Source organism: Monodelphis domestica, chromosome 8 (assembly GCF_027887165.1).
Source record: "Monodelphis domestica isolate mMonDom1 chromosome 8, mMonDom1.pri, whole genome shotgun sequence".
NCBI lineage: Eukaryota > Metazoa > Chordata > Mammalia > Didelphimorphia > Didelphidae > Monodelphis > Monodelphis domestica.
This window is the reverse complement of record NC_077234.1, coordinates 8998082-9015309: the sequence shown is the minus strand read 5'-3', so window position 1 is coordinate 9015309 and position 17228 is coordinate 8998082. Positions and strand designations below refer to the sequence as shown.

Here is a 17228-nt window from a genome sequence, read left to right as displayed (position 1 = left end):
GGTCTTCTCTGACTCTCACCTTCTCCTGTCATTTAGAACCTCCTTTCTTCTTTTTGTATGTTGTCTTCTACCATTAGATATCATATTGTAAGCACCTTGAAAGCAGGGATTATCCTTCTATCTATCTATCTATGTCTGTCTGCCTATCTATCTATCTATCTACCTGTCTATCTATCTATCTATCTATCTATCTATCTATCTATCCATCTATCTATCTATCTATCTATCTATCTATCTATCTATCTATCTATCTATTTATCTATGTCTGTCTACCTATCTATCCATCTATCTATCTATCTATCTATCTATCTATCTATCTATCCATCTATCTATCTATCTATCTATGTCTGTCTACCTATCTATCTACTTGTCTATCTATCTATCTATCTATGTATCTATCTATCTATGTATGTCTACCTATCTATCTATCTACCTGTCTATCTATCTATCTATCCATCTATCTATCTATCTATTTATCTATGTCTGTCTACCTATCTATCTGCCTGTCTATCTATCTATCTATCTATGTATCTATCTATCTATGTCTACCTATCTATCTATCTACCTGTCTATCTATCTATCTATCCATCTATCTATCTATCTATTTATCTATGTCTGTCTACCTATCTATCTGCCTGTCTATCTATCTATCTATCCATCTATCTATCTATCTCTGTCTGTCTATCCATCTATCTATCTGTCTGTCTATCCATCTATCTATCTGTCTGTCTACCTATCTATCTATTCATACATACATACACCTCTACATAACACAGTATATTATATATCATGTAAATTTACTTGCATTGACTAAAACTTAAAACTTGACAAAAAATGTTTTCCAAAACTATTTCTGGTTGTTGTTGTTGATCAGGCTGGCTTGGCAGAGTGTCACCAAATTCAGTGTCCTGGCCCAGTGGCTTTATCACCCCACACCAGTTCTGCCACTAACAAACTGAACAGCATGTCGTTTTTTATCTATTGAATTTGCTCACTGCTTCCTGCTCCTCCTACAGCAGAGGAACCTTTGGCATTTGGAGTAAGATGGTTGATGGGAAAATGTATTTTTTACATTGAAAGTTCTTCAAGATCCTTGAAAAAATCAGTAAAGCAACCTGCAATTATAAGTGCTCCCTCTGTATACTCTGCTAATTTCTGCAGATACAGATACAAAAATGATGATCTCAAAGAATTTGCATTCTTTCAGGGGAGCCTGGATGGCTGTCCAGAAGACCACACGCAATGAACAAAAAGACGGTTGGGAGGTGGATGGAGGATTTGGGCAATCAAAGTGACAGCCCAGACATGATTCAGAGAAGTGAGCCACCAAAATGGTTTTGTTTTGTTTTTGACCCATGTGCCCTCTCTTTGTAGGTGAATCCTGGGAGCAAGACTCTCGAGGAGCGTCGTTCCAGTTTGGATGCAGAAATTGACTCCTTGACCAGCATCCTGGCCGACCTAGAATGTAGCTCCCCTTACAAGCCGAGATCTCAGCAGGTAGGCCTTCAACTCTCTCCTTTGTGCCATGTCTTCAGTTACCCCAAATCAGTCAATGAGGAATTCACTGATTGGAAAGGAAGGGAGGAAAAACCCCTCAATTTTCCAGCCTTTAAATTTTATTGATTGCATTTCCTCTCGGGGCAAGCGAGCCAAGTTAATGTCTCTTATTCTGCCCACATTCACAGAGAATATTCTAATGGCATGAGTAATCGCCTTTGGGGTGATGGTAGGATTTACAGCAGGATCTCATTCCAGTCTCGGAGGACTCAGGTAGTCTGTCATGCACTTAAATCAACAATATTATTAGCCGTCAGTGGTGTTGCTGTTGTGTTGACTTTCAAGCTTTCTCCTGTATTTCCATGAGATGAGCCAAATGGTTTCCCATCACTTCCTATTTTTCTCTAGTCATGCGTTATGTGTCAACCTTTCAGTGCTGACAATTCTCCATTGTCTTGTGCACAACCAGAGAGATCCCTTATCCTTTTCTCCATTCACAGTGCCTCCCAGGAACCATTCTAGGTTCATCACTGGGCTGCTGTAGAGGTGTATGATGGAACAAGGCAACTGAGTCGGTCCTTAGCTCAGCATTTCCTCAGGACCAGTGAAAGTCAGGAGACTCAGCTGCCTATAAATAGGTCCAGGGTCCTCAGAACTCTGCAGTTCAATGGAACCACTCAGACTAATCTGATTGTTCTGTGGCTGTGTTTCTCTCCTCTATTTCAATGTCTCGTTCTTGGCTCGACCCCTGATTGTCAAGTATGTCAGCTGGATAGTGTTGGAATGGGAACTGGAAAGAGTTGAAATCCTGACCCCATCTCTACTATATGACTGAGCATGTCATTTAACCCGCTTTGCTTCAGTTTATCACTTGACCAGTGAGAGGATTGGACCTGGCCCTTCAGTATCACTTGCTGCTACTAATCTGTGATCCTTTGGTCTTTCCACTATGTCTCTGGATGGAGGTTCAGTGAAACTCAGTGGTCCTGTCCCCAAATGCTCATCTTCTAAAAGATGGCATTTGCTCACTCAATAAATCCCAACATTTGATGTTGAGCAATTTCCTCCTCAGTTTTCGGTTCAAGTAGACTCCAAAGGTCTGCTCTGTGGTCATCATTCCTCATACCCCTAACAGAGCTTTAATTCATTGCATCTCTGCCTTCACATGCCCCTCAGACATGAGCAGGTTTTATTGAGAACTTATATTCATTCCCTTTTGGAAGGAAGAAACTCATCTCACACTTAAACCCTTGAAGGTTTGCCATTAACATTGTCAACACAGAGTTCAGATTTACAGCTTTTCATAAGTGAATATCGGCAAAGGATATCAGCTCTGGTGTGATCCCCCTCCTTTGGGATAATCGTTTCCTGCCATTCTCTAGAAGAGATCCTTTCTCCCACGAAGGAAGCACAGTGAGATCACCACACTGCTAGTAAAGCTCACTTAAATTAGAACATGCAGGAAATGGCAGGCGGGGAGGGGGGATGTTCTTTCTCCCTTATCTGTTCTCTATTTAGGAATTAAAGGAAAATGCTTCCTCACTTTCCTCTTGCCATAGATGGGCGCGGAGGAGTGAAGCAGTTAATGGTGGAGAGTCAACTCTTTCCTTTGAATTAGCTCTGCTCTGGTGGATTTGAATTAAATGTGTTAATATTTATTGGCTCACATAATTATATGCTATAAGGACAATAATTACACACACAAAATATTAAAAATTTGTGCCAGGAGATGATGACGTCTGTGTAGAATGTGTCGCCTTGTAATTAAGAGGGACTTGAAAAGTCCTAGAAAGGTTTCCTGTTAATGCAGATCTTTGATGTTTCCTTTTTTGATCCACGGAACATTTCAAAAATGGGTGAGTCACCTGACTATTTAAAGACAAGAGAACTGAGCTAAAATTTCTCATTAGAAAAGTGTTGATGCTTTAGAACATGCTGTGATACTGGTGTGCCTTGATATTATGTGTTCAGTGCTAAGTGCCCATTGGTAGGAAATCTCCCCTGGTACTAGGCACATTGTAGAAGAGTTCTACATCTTCTGAATGGACCAGATGCAGGATATCCATTTCATCAGCCATTACACCCAAGGTAGTCCAGGTCACAATATGGCCTTGGTGCCATCTCCACGGTAGATCTTTCATCATCTCACCTCATCATCCTGTGCGACTCTTGCCTCTGCTCTTCAGTCCTTTTGTGGCACAGTGGTTCTGCTCCTCATATTAGGTTAGTGAATTGCACACTGCATCTTCTTCTTCTTCTTGTTTGTCCATCGTTTTCCAAGTGGACTGATGATATCATGAAGATCATGTCCTGGTTCACATCAAGTCAAGTCAACTAGTTCCTATTAAGTGCTTGTTCCCTTTGTTCTAGGTACTGTGATAAACACTGGGGTCGACATAAACACTGGGGCACTAGCTATCATCGAGCCAAATGCTTGGCACCCAGTAGGCACCTAGTAAATGCCTATTGCTTTGACATGACTTGGAGAGTCACAAAGATGGCGAGTGGAGCAATGGGGCCATCGTTTGATACTTCTCTTTTGTTGATACTCATAGACACCCACTGAAATCCCCTTACCAGTCCAAGCTTGAATGATTATGTACAGCAAAGAACCTCTCTCCTCCTTAGGTCCCATGGAAACCTCCATGCCGTGGGGGTGACCAGTAGTAGAGGCAGCCCCTTTAAAGTTCTCCATGCCCCCTGAGCTAATAATATGGTGTTCTTATTACATAGATTTGCTCCTTTAAATCCATTTTCCCATGGGAAAACAGATGAAAAGGTGAGTCAACATGGCCAACTGCCCCCATTGTATCTGACATAGAACGTAGTCTCCCGTACCCCAAAAACTAGACCGAGGAAGAATTTTAGTTCCTGAAATGGGAAATGATTTTGAAACCTCTGGCCCTGGTCTACTGAGAGATTTTTGATCTGGAGGTGTCCCTCTTAGCATCATTCTGCAGCATCTATGTCTTGGAAGATCTGTGCATGGGATGGGCCCAGAGGTGAATAGGAGTGGGAGAGAAAGGTGAGTTCTTGGGGAAATTATTTTCTTTTTTAAATTCAAACCTATATTTTGAGTACCAGTATCCTCCTCACATACTATCTGCCTGTTTGTTTAACATCCGGTACTATAATTTCCAGTGCTTTAGAAATAAATATTACTAAGGGACCTTGAGGAGGCACGTGGTGGGCATGAACATCTTTTCAAACACTGGAAACCAAGACTTGTGAGGGAGATGCCACGGGAAGGGTATCTGCAATGACTTGAGTGGGCAGAGCCCAACATACAGGTCATATTTTGAGAGTGAGGACTCACATTTTCTCCATGGCAGGAGATATCCAGAAACTCCCTTCTTGGCCGGGAACACTCTCTACATGCAACCCATGGGAAGATCTAGGCATGGACAGCCATGGCTGGATGCTCAGTGGAGAGGGGGCATCTTTCACGAGAGAGCCCTTGATAATGAGATGGCCCAGGCATTAGAATATTTCAGAGCATTGCAATGTCCAGCCTCGCTCCGCACTTTCTTTGGCTCATACTTGCCCTTGAAATGTTTGAATCTATTGTAGCTCTGGCTGTGCATGTCAGGGTGAAGATTTACTGGGCTAGACCTAGGGGCAGCTTTCTTGTAGAATACCAGAGGTTACCTGTTGTTTTGGGAGGTCTTTGGTTGTCCCTGACTCCTGTAGGTAGACTAGCCCTAGGCTGTGTAGATGCCCATAACCAAATGGGAGGCTCTGGGAAGAGCTGAGAGCGTGGAGCCAGGGATTGCCAAGAATCCCAGAACCCAGGTGCCTAGACTTCCTCTGGGGACAGGAGGAGGGATGTAGAAAAGAGCTTGGGCTCTGGTCCTGAGCAAGCCCCTGATCAATTTGTGGAGGTGTTGACTGAAGCCCCAACAATCACAAAACTTGAGCTAGAATGATCATACAGATCATTTGGTTGACCCAAGTAATTTTATAAATGAAAAAACTGGCCTGAGAGGAGAAAGGGCATTCTGTGGTTACATGGTGGGTAGAATATCCAAGATCTTTCTACTTACATGATCCTTACCTTGCAAAATATGAATATTCTTTCTTTCTTTCTTTCTTTCTTTCTTTCTTTCTTTCTTTCTTTCTTTCTTTCTTTCTTTCTTTCTTTCTTTCTTTCTTTCTTTCTTTCTTTCTTTCTTTCTTTCTTTCTTTCTTTCTTTCTTTCTTTCTTTCTTTCTTTCTTTCTTTCTTTCTCTCCTCTCTTTCTTTCTTTCTTTCTTTCTTTCTTTCTTTCTTTCTTTCTTTCTTTCTTTCTTTCTTTCTTTCTTTCTTTCTTTCTTTCTTTCTTTCTTTCTTTCTTTCTTTCTTTCTTTCTTTCTTTCTTTCTTTCTTTCTTTCTTCTCTCTCTCTCTTTCTTTCTTTCTCTCTTTCTCTTTCTTTCTTTCTTTCTTTCTTTCTTTCTTTCTTTCTTTCTTTCTTTCTTTCTTTCTTTCTTTCTTTTCTTTTCTTTCTTTCTTTCTTTCTTTCTTTCTTTCTTTCTTTCTTTCTTTCTTTCTTTCCTTTCTTTCTTTCTTTCTTTCTTTCTTTCTTTCTTTCTTTCTTTCTTTCTTTCTTTCTTTCTCTTTCTCTTTCTTTTTTTTTCTGTCTTCTAAAACTGGTGGCTGCATGAAGAATTGAAAGAAGGACTTCTTTAAACCTTTGTGGGAAAAGGTTCTAGAGAATCTAATTTCATTTTGTTCCTGTTATTATGGACCATCATTGAATATACTAAGTCTCTTGTTCCATGGAGGTTCTTGAAAATTCCCCAGATAACCTGTTGACTGGATGGTGAGTTGGATATAGTTTAATAACCCAATTTCCTTTCCTTGACCGTCAATACAATGATAGGCATTACTTACCTTCTGCTTCCTGCCCCTGGTTTTCCTGTCACTAATTCTCTACTTAGGTCTGTGATACTCTGACTTTGAAAGCTGCTCCTTGAGTGAGGCATGATCATTTCTAATGTAGAAGTCACTCTGAATGCTTTACTTTTGGTAGGCCCACCCTTTTCCTTTTCCCAGTGGCAGCAATATGAGAATCCTATCATACCTGCATCCTTTCATAAATATTCACTAGAACATAGAAGCATTCAAGGAAGCAAAGCCCACATTCTTCTGTCAGGAGGTGTTAGTGAGAATAACATATTTCAGATTTTTTATGGAACAAAATTTTTTCCATATGGGACATTTTTTTTTTCAGTATTGCCTGGCTGAATACCTCATAATCTGGGCCCCATCAAAAAATTGTGTATGTGTGTGGGAGAGAAATAATGAATACATTTTAATGGGAGCTAAAAAGCAAATAGCTTAGCAAGTGTCGTTTCTAGTCTAGTACAAACACGCCATCACAGGAAACAACCACTATATTTAAGGAAACTGAGTCTGAAAGTAAATCATTAAGTGACCTGCTCAGGATCACTCAACCAGTAAAGATCTTTGACCAGGTTATAATTCAGGCCTTCCTTTCTCCAAATTCAGCACTCTATTTTTTTATAGCACCAAGTTGAATGTATTATTACTTTATTATTGTGCAGGTGAGATATCATGATGTTCCCAAATGGGCCTTGATGTCCTTGTTGACCAGCATGATTGATGAATAATATTGTGATGAAATCACTAAAAATATCCCTAAAATAATAGTACTTTTCTATATCTGAGTGAATTAGCTTATTTGAGCATCTGAAAATTCAAGCTTCCAAATAAAAGCAATGAAATAATGAGAAAAGAGGTGAGAACAAAAGGAGTATTGATGCTGGGGGGCCTCCTCTCCAAAAGAGAGACAACACACACAAAAGCAGTCTTAGCTAAACCATTCGCCTGTTCTGCCAAATAGGACCATTTTGGTCCTGGATACTCTTATTACTTCTTTAGGAGATTTAGACCTTCCCATCTCTAGGAACTGAAGACCCCTCTCCAATGGAGGCCAAGAATTCTGCCATATTGGAAGGTCAAAGGGGACATGAATCTTGCCTTGCTCATAAAGAGGAAACTTTCTCCTTATATAGTCAGATGATGGGGCTATTTTCCTTGAACCATGTCACAGTGGGTGAAACCCTACCCCGAGGGTCTCTGGGGATTGACCAATATAAGTTCTTAATATTGCCCAGAATGGCCGTCCAGGCCACCCATTCCATGAGTCGTTAGATCTCTGTCCATCCTTTGAAGGCACATCCTTGCTCTTTTTGAGTCTCATCTGAAGACTTTAGACCTGGAAACGTTGGTCTGACTTTTTGGGTCAGGAATCGCCCCATGAACGTGTTTGTAGGCGTCCTTTCAGAGTAGGGGTTACTCGGGGCGCGTGTTCGGTGCCAGCTTCCCGAGTGTTGTCTTTGCTGTGTGGCTGCCAGCACTCAGCTCGGGCTCTTCACTCCCAGCCAAGTCCTCCTGGCCTCCTTTTGAAATCAGCTCTGAAATGATCCGTGAAAGGGCCTTTAGTAGGGCTTCGTGTGGGCTCAGGACGGGGGCACCCTGCCCTGGGGTCAGACGCCGGGGCCTCCCTGGCCTTTCTCCTTTGGGGCACCATTGTCCAGCGCGCCCCGGCTGGGGGAAGCGCTGGCGGGGCTGGCGGGTCATTCCTTTGTCACTGCATCTTTGCTGTTTCATCCCTTCTTGTCGTCCAATAGAGGGATGAAACTGCTGAGCCCCTTCCAATCATGCTGAAAATTAGAGCTGCTTGTTGTAGGGGCCGGGAGAAGAGGATGCTTTGGATGCTGCTGCTTCCAGCGTCCCCTCGGCCTCTCCTTGGGGGGCCTTGAGCAGGGCTGCCTCCGTGGCATTGATCACTGGCCTGGGCTTTGGGCATCCCCCAGGGAATCCTTGGAGGCTGCAAAAGGCTAAGTGTATCCCCCTCTTGGTTCTCCACCATTTCTTTTTTTAACTGTCACCTTCCATCTTGGAATCAATACAGTGTGGTGGCTACCAGGTAGAAGAGCGGTCAGGGCTGGGCTGTGGGGGTGCAGTGACTCGCCCAGGGTCACCCCACCGGGAAGCGTCTGAGGCCAGCTTGGAGCCTCATTCAGCCACAAACCCATTCCTTGGCCCAGTGTCCGATGGGCGAGGAAGTGAGTAGAGCCGCTTCAAGCCATCCTGCTGCTCCTTCCCAGGCTACGATGCTGGTTCCTCTCTGCACTCTCACTGCCGCCGTGCACTGGACTCCCAGAGTTCTGGACCTGGCACTGAGCCACGAGGCCCAGGCCCAGGCGGACTTGGTCTTTGTGAGCAGTGGAGCAGTGAAGAGCAGAGCTGGGACTCGCAGTCAAGCCCTGCTTGTCCAGCTTCTAAGCGTGGATTCATCACCTCTTTCATCTGGGGTTCTGGGTTCAGAATGTGCTCCTCGGCCCGGAAAGAACTCCCCCTGCTTGAATGGCACCGCCCCTCTGGGGAGCTGAGAGCCGGGTCAAAGCTCGTCTCCTCAGACAGCTCAGCCCAACAGCCGCCCCGTAGAGATGAAGAGCTGTATTTGCATGCCTGTGTGTCACCCTGGAGGGAGAGGGAAACCGAGGCAGAGGCCCGGCAGAACCGCCGAGCTGAATGCAGACAGACCCGCCCTGAGCACGTTCCAGACACGGAGAACCAAGCCATGGCGCGGAGATTCCCGAAGACATGTCAGCTCCTGAGAGCCCTTGCTGGATTGCTCGCACTCGCAGTATTGGGAAGCGGATCCTGTTTTAGAAAAAAATAACCAACTTTAATTTTCATATCACCCGCGTTTCTTACTCTGTACCCCCTTTCTCTCCTCTACCTAAAAACAAATTCTAAATGGGTGAAGAATTCACACAGAAGAACTAAATTGCACAATAATCAAGATTCCCGTATGTACTGTTCCAAGCCACAGTTCCCCATTGATTTGAAGAAGGTCTTAATGTACTTGTTCCTCTCCCTCTCTCAGTGTCTCTCTGTCTCTCTCTGTCCCTCTCTGTCTCTCTCCTCTCCCTCCCTCCCTCCTCCCCCCTCTCTGTTTCTCTCTCTGTCTCTCTGTCTCTATCTCTGTCTGTCTCTCTCTATCTATCTCTGTCTCTCTCTGTTTCTCTGTCTCTGTCTCTGTCTCTGTCTCTGTCTCTGTCTCTGTCTCTGTCTCTCTCTCTCTCTCTCTCTGCCTCTCTATGTCTCTGTCTTTCTCTGTCTCTCTCTCTCTCCCTCTCTCTCTGTCTCTCTCTCTCTCTGACTTTCTCTACCTCTCTCTCTGTCTTGGTCTCTGTTGCTCTTTTCTCTCATTGAACTGATCGTCAAACAAGACATTCCGCTTCAGGAAACAATCAAGAAAGGGGTGAAGGCGTGGGGATGGGGAGATGATGATCTGGAAGGCCTGTCTTTGTGCTGTGCTAATTCCAAGGACCTTTTCTTGTTCTCTCTGGAAAGCCAAAAGTAATGCCGAGGTGGGAGTAATGTGTTTATATTATTATTCTTGCTATTATTGCTATCATCTTTGTTGTGGTTGATGCTATTTTGGTTACAGAATGCATTTCCAGAATTTGTTGACTAGTCTTCACCCTGTAAGTAAATAACCCCGTAAGTAGGCGTCCCAAGGTGAATCTCTTATCCCAAGACACTTTGTGCACTAAAAACTGTAGCAATAATCATCGATTAAAGGCTCTGCCATTCAAGCAGACTCCATTATGTTGAAACTTGGAAAGTACAGAAGAAAAGTAGTCACTGATATTTTGTAACATAGACACAGAAGCACTCGAAGGCATCAGGAACATGGGTTTAGGGCTTACAGGAAGGACTTTAATTGTGCCCAGGACAATGGAAGGAATGTTTTTGGTGGAGCAGACTTGCAGGTGCACCTTGGGGCAGGTATCTTTCATCTCTTGGATTCTGATTTTTTGCCTTCTAGAAAGAGTCTAATCAGGGAGAAGAAGGGCTCTCGTCTTTCTACCTTACTTCCTTTCAAGTTCTCCATCTGCCCTCTTTGTGTCCTGACTCTGCTGCTTGGCTGGACCCCGTTCATGGCATCCGGGCACCAGATTCTACATTGCTCAGGTTGAGAACAATACCATTTTTCCATGGGCAGTTTCTCAAATGATTGTGGATTCCTCATGATCCCAGCAGAGTCAAGGGATAACATCTTCACGGAGTTCTTCCAGGGACCCACTTTTGTGTATATTTCAAGAATTTTGGAGATGTGTGATTTCATCCGTGAATGCTATATCCACCAGTCAGACAGGGAGCTCTTCCATCTTAGTAGATGAAATATGGTGCACCCATTGGTGATCATAGGCTTGCAGAATTTGAGCAACAAGGCAACGGAGAGGTCATCTAGTTCACTTTTGTCCTTATACAAGATGATAAAAGGTGATCCTGAGGAGATAACTCACTTGTCTAACGTCGCGCAGATAGTAAGGGCAACTTTGAATCTGTGTTCTTTTTCTCCAAATCCCATGCTCTTGTAATCCATTGTTGGTTCTGTGGATCATCTCCTTTCTGCTTGGTAGAACTTGCTAAAGCTTGGGGTAACCTGGCGCACGTAGCCCTTGAGCCGCAAGACTTCTCAGTGATGAGATCTCAGGAAGGGGCTTCAGCTGAGACTTTTTCCTTGAACTCTAATCCAACTCCAGCAGAGGCAGAATGGCGGACGTCTCCTGGTGGGTTTTTCAGGTTTTTCAGATCTTTTTTGGAGAAGACTTTTTCCCCAGATGTGAACTCCAACTGAAAACCAGAGCCAATCCTATGAGTGACCTGATTTCTCTAGTATCCCTTCTTGTTGGGTTGCCATCATATACACTAGCAAATATTACATTAGCTTCCTCATGCCCCTCCATAGGCCTTTTTACCCATTTTCCAATTAGTGTGTCTTCCAGTGTGATACAGCTCTAGTTGGAGAAGTTTAGCGGATGCTCAAATCTCCTACTTCCGTTCTCCTGCACTAAGTTAATTCCTTCCAGCAGAATATTCTAAACAAAACAAACCACCACCACAAAGCCTGAAACATTAGGGACAGCTATGAAGTGGCATAAATGGCCCAGATTTTTGCAGTGAGATGTACCTCCTTGTTCTAGACTGGTAGAAGAGGCTTCAGCTAGAACATACCTTGAAGCTAATGGCCAACCAAACATTTCATGAACTTTGGTCCTCATCCCACACTTGGAACTGTACCTGGAACTTCTGGGACGATGAGAGGTCCCTGTATTCAGAGTAGAAAAGAATCCCAGGACTTTGGGACATGAGAGTCTATGGAAGGAGATACCCAGTACCTCACCCTTAGACAGAAAGACCAAGACCCCATCCCAGTGCCACTATCTTACCCTGGCGTAAGATATTTATGGAAGCAAATAGGGAAGGGCAGAGGATGGGCATGCAAGCGATGATGATGATGATGATGATGATGATGAAGATGATGGTGATGATGATGATGATAGAGTGAGGATGATTGTGGTCAGGGACATTAACAACAAAAACAGGTGAAAGGTATCACCTTCCTTTTTTAACTCTGTGCTGACTTATTGTTGAATTCACTTGTTTTTGGTCAGGAGAGTGTTGGCCAGCTCTTTCCATTCTGGCCTTCTGGGATAAAGTGTCACAGCCCCACCCTAGTGATTTGCACCTGTAAAGAGAACTCTCAGGGTTACCATTTCCCCTAGTTCTGGGGTAATGAACACTCCCCAGCCCCAGCCCCCCTGTGCCAGCTCTTGCCTCTTTGTTAAGGAACACGAGGACTTTTTCGTCAATTCATGCCTCCTATGTTGCAGAGTAAATATTGATGTCTGCAACGATGATAAAAAGCAAATACAGCATTATAAATTGCTTTCTTCACTCATTCTTTTCTTCTCTCCCTCCCCAACTCTCCACCCTCCTGGCAAATAATCCAAACCCTGTCATTTAGTTGTTCATGCATTTGAGACTTCTTATATAATGGGAGATTTGGTTAAACCAAAGGAGCAAAAGAACAAGGGTTTTATTTTCTTCTGGCTGGCATGATGCCCTCGAGGTCAGCGCCACAACAACATATGGGAGACAATAAGCGATTGGGTATCCTGCATCCTGGATGCATAGCTGGATGCTAAATGATGGGGGGAGGCAGGGTCATGGATTTTTTGAAGTTGAAACATTGTCCAAGGCTGCACAGTGGACACGAGGCACCATGTCTGCCCTGATCTCATTGTGGCAGGTCCTGGACTCTGACCTAGTAGCACCCTGCCAAAGCCAGTTTAGCTCAGGGCTAGGCTTGAACTAGAGAAGCTAGGTGGCTCAGGAGTTGGGCTTGGAATCAGGAAGACTCAACTTCATGAGGTCAAATCTGACCTCACTTACTAGCTGTGTGATCCTGAGCAAGTCACTCAGTCTTGTTTGCCTCAATTTCCTCAAATGTAAAATGGTCCAGAAGAGGAAATAATAAACTATTTTAGGATCTTTGCCAAGAAAACCCCAAATAGGATCATGAAGAGTCAAATCATACCAGAAAAATTATTAAACACCACAAGAAATCCCAATATATTATTACTTTAAAAAAAAATGTGGTTTCTTTCTCCAAAGGAACCAAGGTCTCAATCTGAACTTTGAAGGTGCCTGGCAAGCCAATCCATTATATTCTATAAATATTTGAAATGAAACTTCCTGTTTTCTGGCACAAATAGGAGTTTGATTCAATTAAGTAATGTTCATAAAAGGTTGAAATATGATTTGCTCTGCAGTTCCAATGGACAAGACATTGGAGGAGGGCACCTAAGTATTTATGTGTGCTGGAATGTTGGAAGCATTTTTACCTGCTTACTATGAGTGGGTAAATAACCAGCCCTCTCTGGGTCCAGTTTATCTGTTTGTGAAATGATAAAGTAAACATTCACGTGGTTTCTTCCCACTCTAATATTCCTTTGCTTTTGGCATGAAAAAGGTGGCTTTTGGAAATCCATCTGCTTTGAGATACTCTGAACTAAACCATCTTCAACTGAGATCTGAGCCCAAGGTTGCTTTTCAACATTCTTGCTCTCCCTTGACCCCCGTTAGTGCCTCCTTGGCTCTTTTGTTAGCTCTTCCCCAGATCTCTTCTCTTGTGGGCTCCCCGAGGCAGGCATTTGAGTTTTATTTGACTCTCTTGATTCCACAGCATCATGCAATCATCACAGTCAGAGGTTGTCATTTGGGTTTTCTATGCCAACACACACCAAATAAGGAAGGGCAGCATATGCACTTATTCAATGTGAGACACTGCCATATATATATATATATATATATATATATATATATATATATATATATATATATATATATATATATATATATATATATATATATATCCCTTACCTTCTATTTTAGAATCAATACTAAGTACCGGTTCCAAGGCAGAAGAGTAGTAAGGGCCAGGCAGGGTGGTTAAGTGACTTGCCCAGGGTGACACAGCTGAGAAGTGTCTGAGGCCAGATTTGAACCCAGGACCTCCCATCTCCAGACTTGGCCCTCCCTATACTAAACCACCTAGCTTCTCCTGCTGCCCTAGATTCTTTTGGATGATGATGTCTAGAGGTGAATTTCTGGTACAGTCAGTCTTGCTTGGTTGCTGCCAATTTAATTATCAATGCATCTTGGAATGTCATTTAATTGCATCATGAGAGACATCCTACCAGCTGATGGCATCCTCCCCCCTTCCTCAATCACCTTGAATTTTACAAAAAATCTTAATTCATTTTGGCTAGTTTGCTTAATTAAATTTCTGATCAAGAGTTGGAGCTCTTTCATTCTCTGTCTCTGCATCTTCAGTGTCTGTAGCAAAGCCTGGCACAAAGTGGGCAGAGATTAGAGGTATTTGACTGAAATATGTACACATTACGTCCTCTGATGGAGTGTAAGCTCTTTGAGAATAGCACCTGCTCCTTTTTTTGTCTTTGGATTATTAGCACATTGTAGGTGCCTATTCATTCTGCTGATTGATTGCTAAATTGTGATAGATGTGGGTATGTGTATAGACACACTGATTTCTGAATGTGTATGTCTAGATGTACCTTGGATCCGGTTACATGGGAATTATGTATCCATATGTGGGTAGGAAGATAAATAGCTAAAATGAGGGGGGGGGGGATGGAGAGAGAGAGAGAGAGAGACAGACAGACAGACAGACAGACAGACAGACAGCATGGATGGAGAGAGAGATATATAGAGAGATGGATGGATGGATAGATAGACGGATAGATAGACAGGCATGCAGGCAGATATATATATATATATATATATATATATAAAGAGAGAGAGATGGATGGATGGATGGATAGATAGATAGACAGATAGATAGATAGACAGATAGATAGATAGATAGATAGATAGACAGACAGACAGACAGACAGGCAGACCGATATATATATATAGAGAGAGATGGATAGATAGAGTGATAGATAGAGATAGATGGATGGATTGATCAATAGATAGATAGATGATAGATGGATGAATGGATAGAGATAGATAGAGAGAGAGAGATAAATAGGTTCCAGGTTCCCCTCACTCCACTGAGCCAGCCAAGGTGAAACAAAGACAGAGAGTGGCTTGGAGTAAGTCACTAATCTCTGCGGTTTGGGAATGAGACTTTCCCTTTGCCTGGCCTGGGGAATTCCTGGTAAAGAAATCCTTCCAGTGGAGATTTTAGACAGGAAATCTTACTCTGCCTCCCCGCTTTTAGTCTTAAAGCTCTCCTCCTGCAGCCTCTCCTAAGACGAGCCCTTTCCAGCCTTCTTTCTTCTTAGCCTGCCTGTTGGCCCTCGCTTGGTGCCCAGAACGCCACGCGCCAGACCCCCGACCAGTCCCCTGGGGAGGTGATTCCATGCCATGCGTGCCGTCACTGCGATGTCGGGGCTCCTCTTCTACCCTATGGCCTGCATCAGTTCAAGCCTTCGTTGCAGCCCCAAAACAAGAGCTCGCTGGTCTTTTCACTCCCACCAAGAATAAATCTAGTATGGAAACAGCAACGTACATTTGAAAAGGAACCCGAAATACAGGCTGGAAAAAGCAACCCAAACTGCCTGTAATCCAGAACCATTATGAGAAGGAAAAACCCTTGGAAGATGGCCCTGGAGAGCCTCCTGTTCAGACCAACAGGCCCTGCCAGCGATGGGAAAGAAGACGGTCACTGAATTCACAGGGGCCCAACTAGGCCGACATCCACCCTCGTGGAAACGCTCCTTAGGAGAGATCCCAGCAACAGTGCGTGCAGAGCATCGGTCCTGAGCTCCGAGGAACTGGGCTTCCTGAGGGATCTCTGCGGAAGAGCTTCTCCTGCTCTACTTCCCACTGCTGGCCCTTTGTACAGGCCCTTCTTGACTCATTCCCCAAAACCCTCCTTTCGTCCCCCCGTCATGGGGCATCCCTTGTTCATTCCTCGTCCGTCGACGTTCCACTTCCCTTCACGGGCCATTTCCTCAGCCTCCTGGGGCTGCCCGTCCTCCTCTCCCTCTCCAATTCCTGTGTGATTGTGTTCGCCCTGAAATATGTGTCCACATGCATAGAATCTCTTTATTCCTCTGTGATAGAACCTCCTTTCCTGGAGGACAGCAGCTCTCTTTGGATGTCTTTAAATCACCAGCACAGGGCCTTCCACCAAAGGAAAGCAAGGACTTATTAAGCACCTACTATGGCCTGCGAAATGTGATAAGCTTTGGGAATAAGCCATGTTCCTGTACTCAAGGACTTTTAGTCAGTCTAATAGAGGAGGTCATCTGCTCACAACTCTAACAATTCTGTCTTTCCTTCCTTTTTTCCTTTTTTTCTCTCTCTTTCCTTCTCTCTCTCTCTCTCTCTCTCTTTCCTTCTCTCTCTCTCTCTCTCTCTCTCTCTCTCTCTCTCTCTCTTTCTCTCTTTCTCTCTTTCTCTCTTTCTTTCTTTCTCTCTCTCTCTTTCTCTTCTTCTCTTTCTCTTCTTTCTCTTCTTTCTCTCTTTCTTCTCTCTTCTCTCTCTTCTCTTCTCTCTCTTTCTTTCTTTCTTTCTTTCTTTTCTTTCTTCTTTCTTTCTTTCTTTCTTTCTTTCTTTCTTTCTTTCTTTCTTTTCTTTCTTTCTTTCTTTCTTTCTTTCTTTCTTTCTTTCTTTCTTTCTTTCTTTCTTTCTTTCTTTTCTTTCTTTCTTTCTTTCTTTCTTTCTTTCTTTCTTTCTCTCTCTCTCTCTCTCTCTCTTCTCTCTCTCGTCTCTCTCTCTCTCTCTCTCTCTTTCTTTCTTTCTTTCTCTCTCTCTCTCTCTCTCCTCTCCCTCCCTCCCTGCCTGCCTTCCTTCCTTCCTTCCTTCCCTCCTTCCCTCCTTCCTTCCTTCCTTCCTTCCTTCCTTCCTTCCTTCCTTCCTTCCTTCCTTCCTTCCTTCCTTCCTTCCTTCCAATGATGATGTTCCTATTCTAGAGGACTTCAGGGGTCCCCAGGGATGGGTGTTGGATTGGAGCCTGGAACGGTCCCTTTGGGAGAGCCTCGAGCGAGCACCAAACATTTCTGTACGGAGGGAACAGGCTTCCCTCGTGCTGTATATCAGACCGTCCTCGTCTGCAGGGCTTCCAGGTGCTCGTTCGTTCCCCAGAGATCTGCCCCCAGCTGCGTAGGGGCCTTTCCGGGCCTCCTGTGCCCTTTGGCTTTCTTCATGTAGCCCGAGAACGCCTCAGCAGCATCATGAGGTTGTTGAGGGGCGGGCAGTGCCTTAGAGGAGTCTCAGCCAGGCCTCATTCCCATTTTACAGATGGGAATAATGAGGTGGAGAGCAGGACAGACTTAGCTCACTGCAGAATCCAGGATCTGAGCTCAGGGCTTCTGTTCTGGGCCCAGAGCT

The 17228-nt window shown here is 43.9% G+C and overlaps 1 protein-coding gene across 4 annotated transcripts in view; it reads left to right on the top strand.

Moving 5' to 3' along the window:
- Positions 1 to 17228, top strand: part of LPP (LIM domain containing preferred translocation partner in lipoma) — a 470195-nt gene that overhangs the window by 215707 nt on the left and 237260 nt on the right. For all 4 annotated transcript variants that reach the window (XR_008914153.1, XM_056808011.1, XM_056808012.1 and 1 more), the window contains one exon: positions 1375 to 1497. Coding sequence is in view for 3 of the 4 variants with exons in the window: in XM_056808011.1 (XP_056663989.1) it covers positions 1375 to 1497 (123 nt within the window). In the remaining variant the exon portion in view is untranslated. The remainder of the gene's footprint in view (positions 1 to 1374; positions 1498 to 17228) is intronic.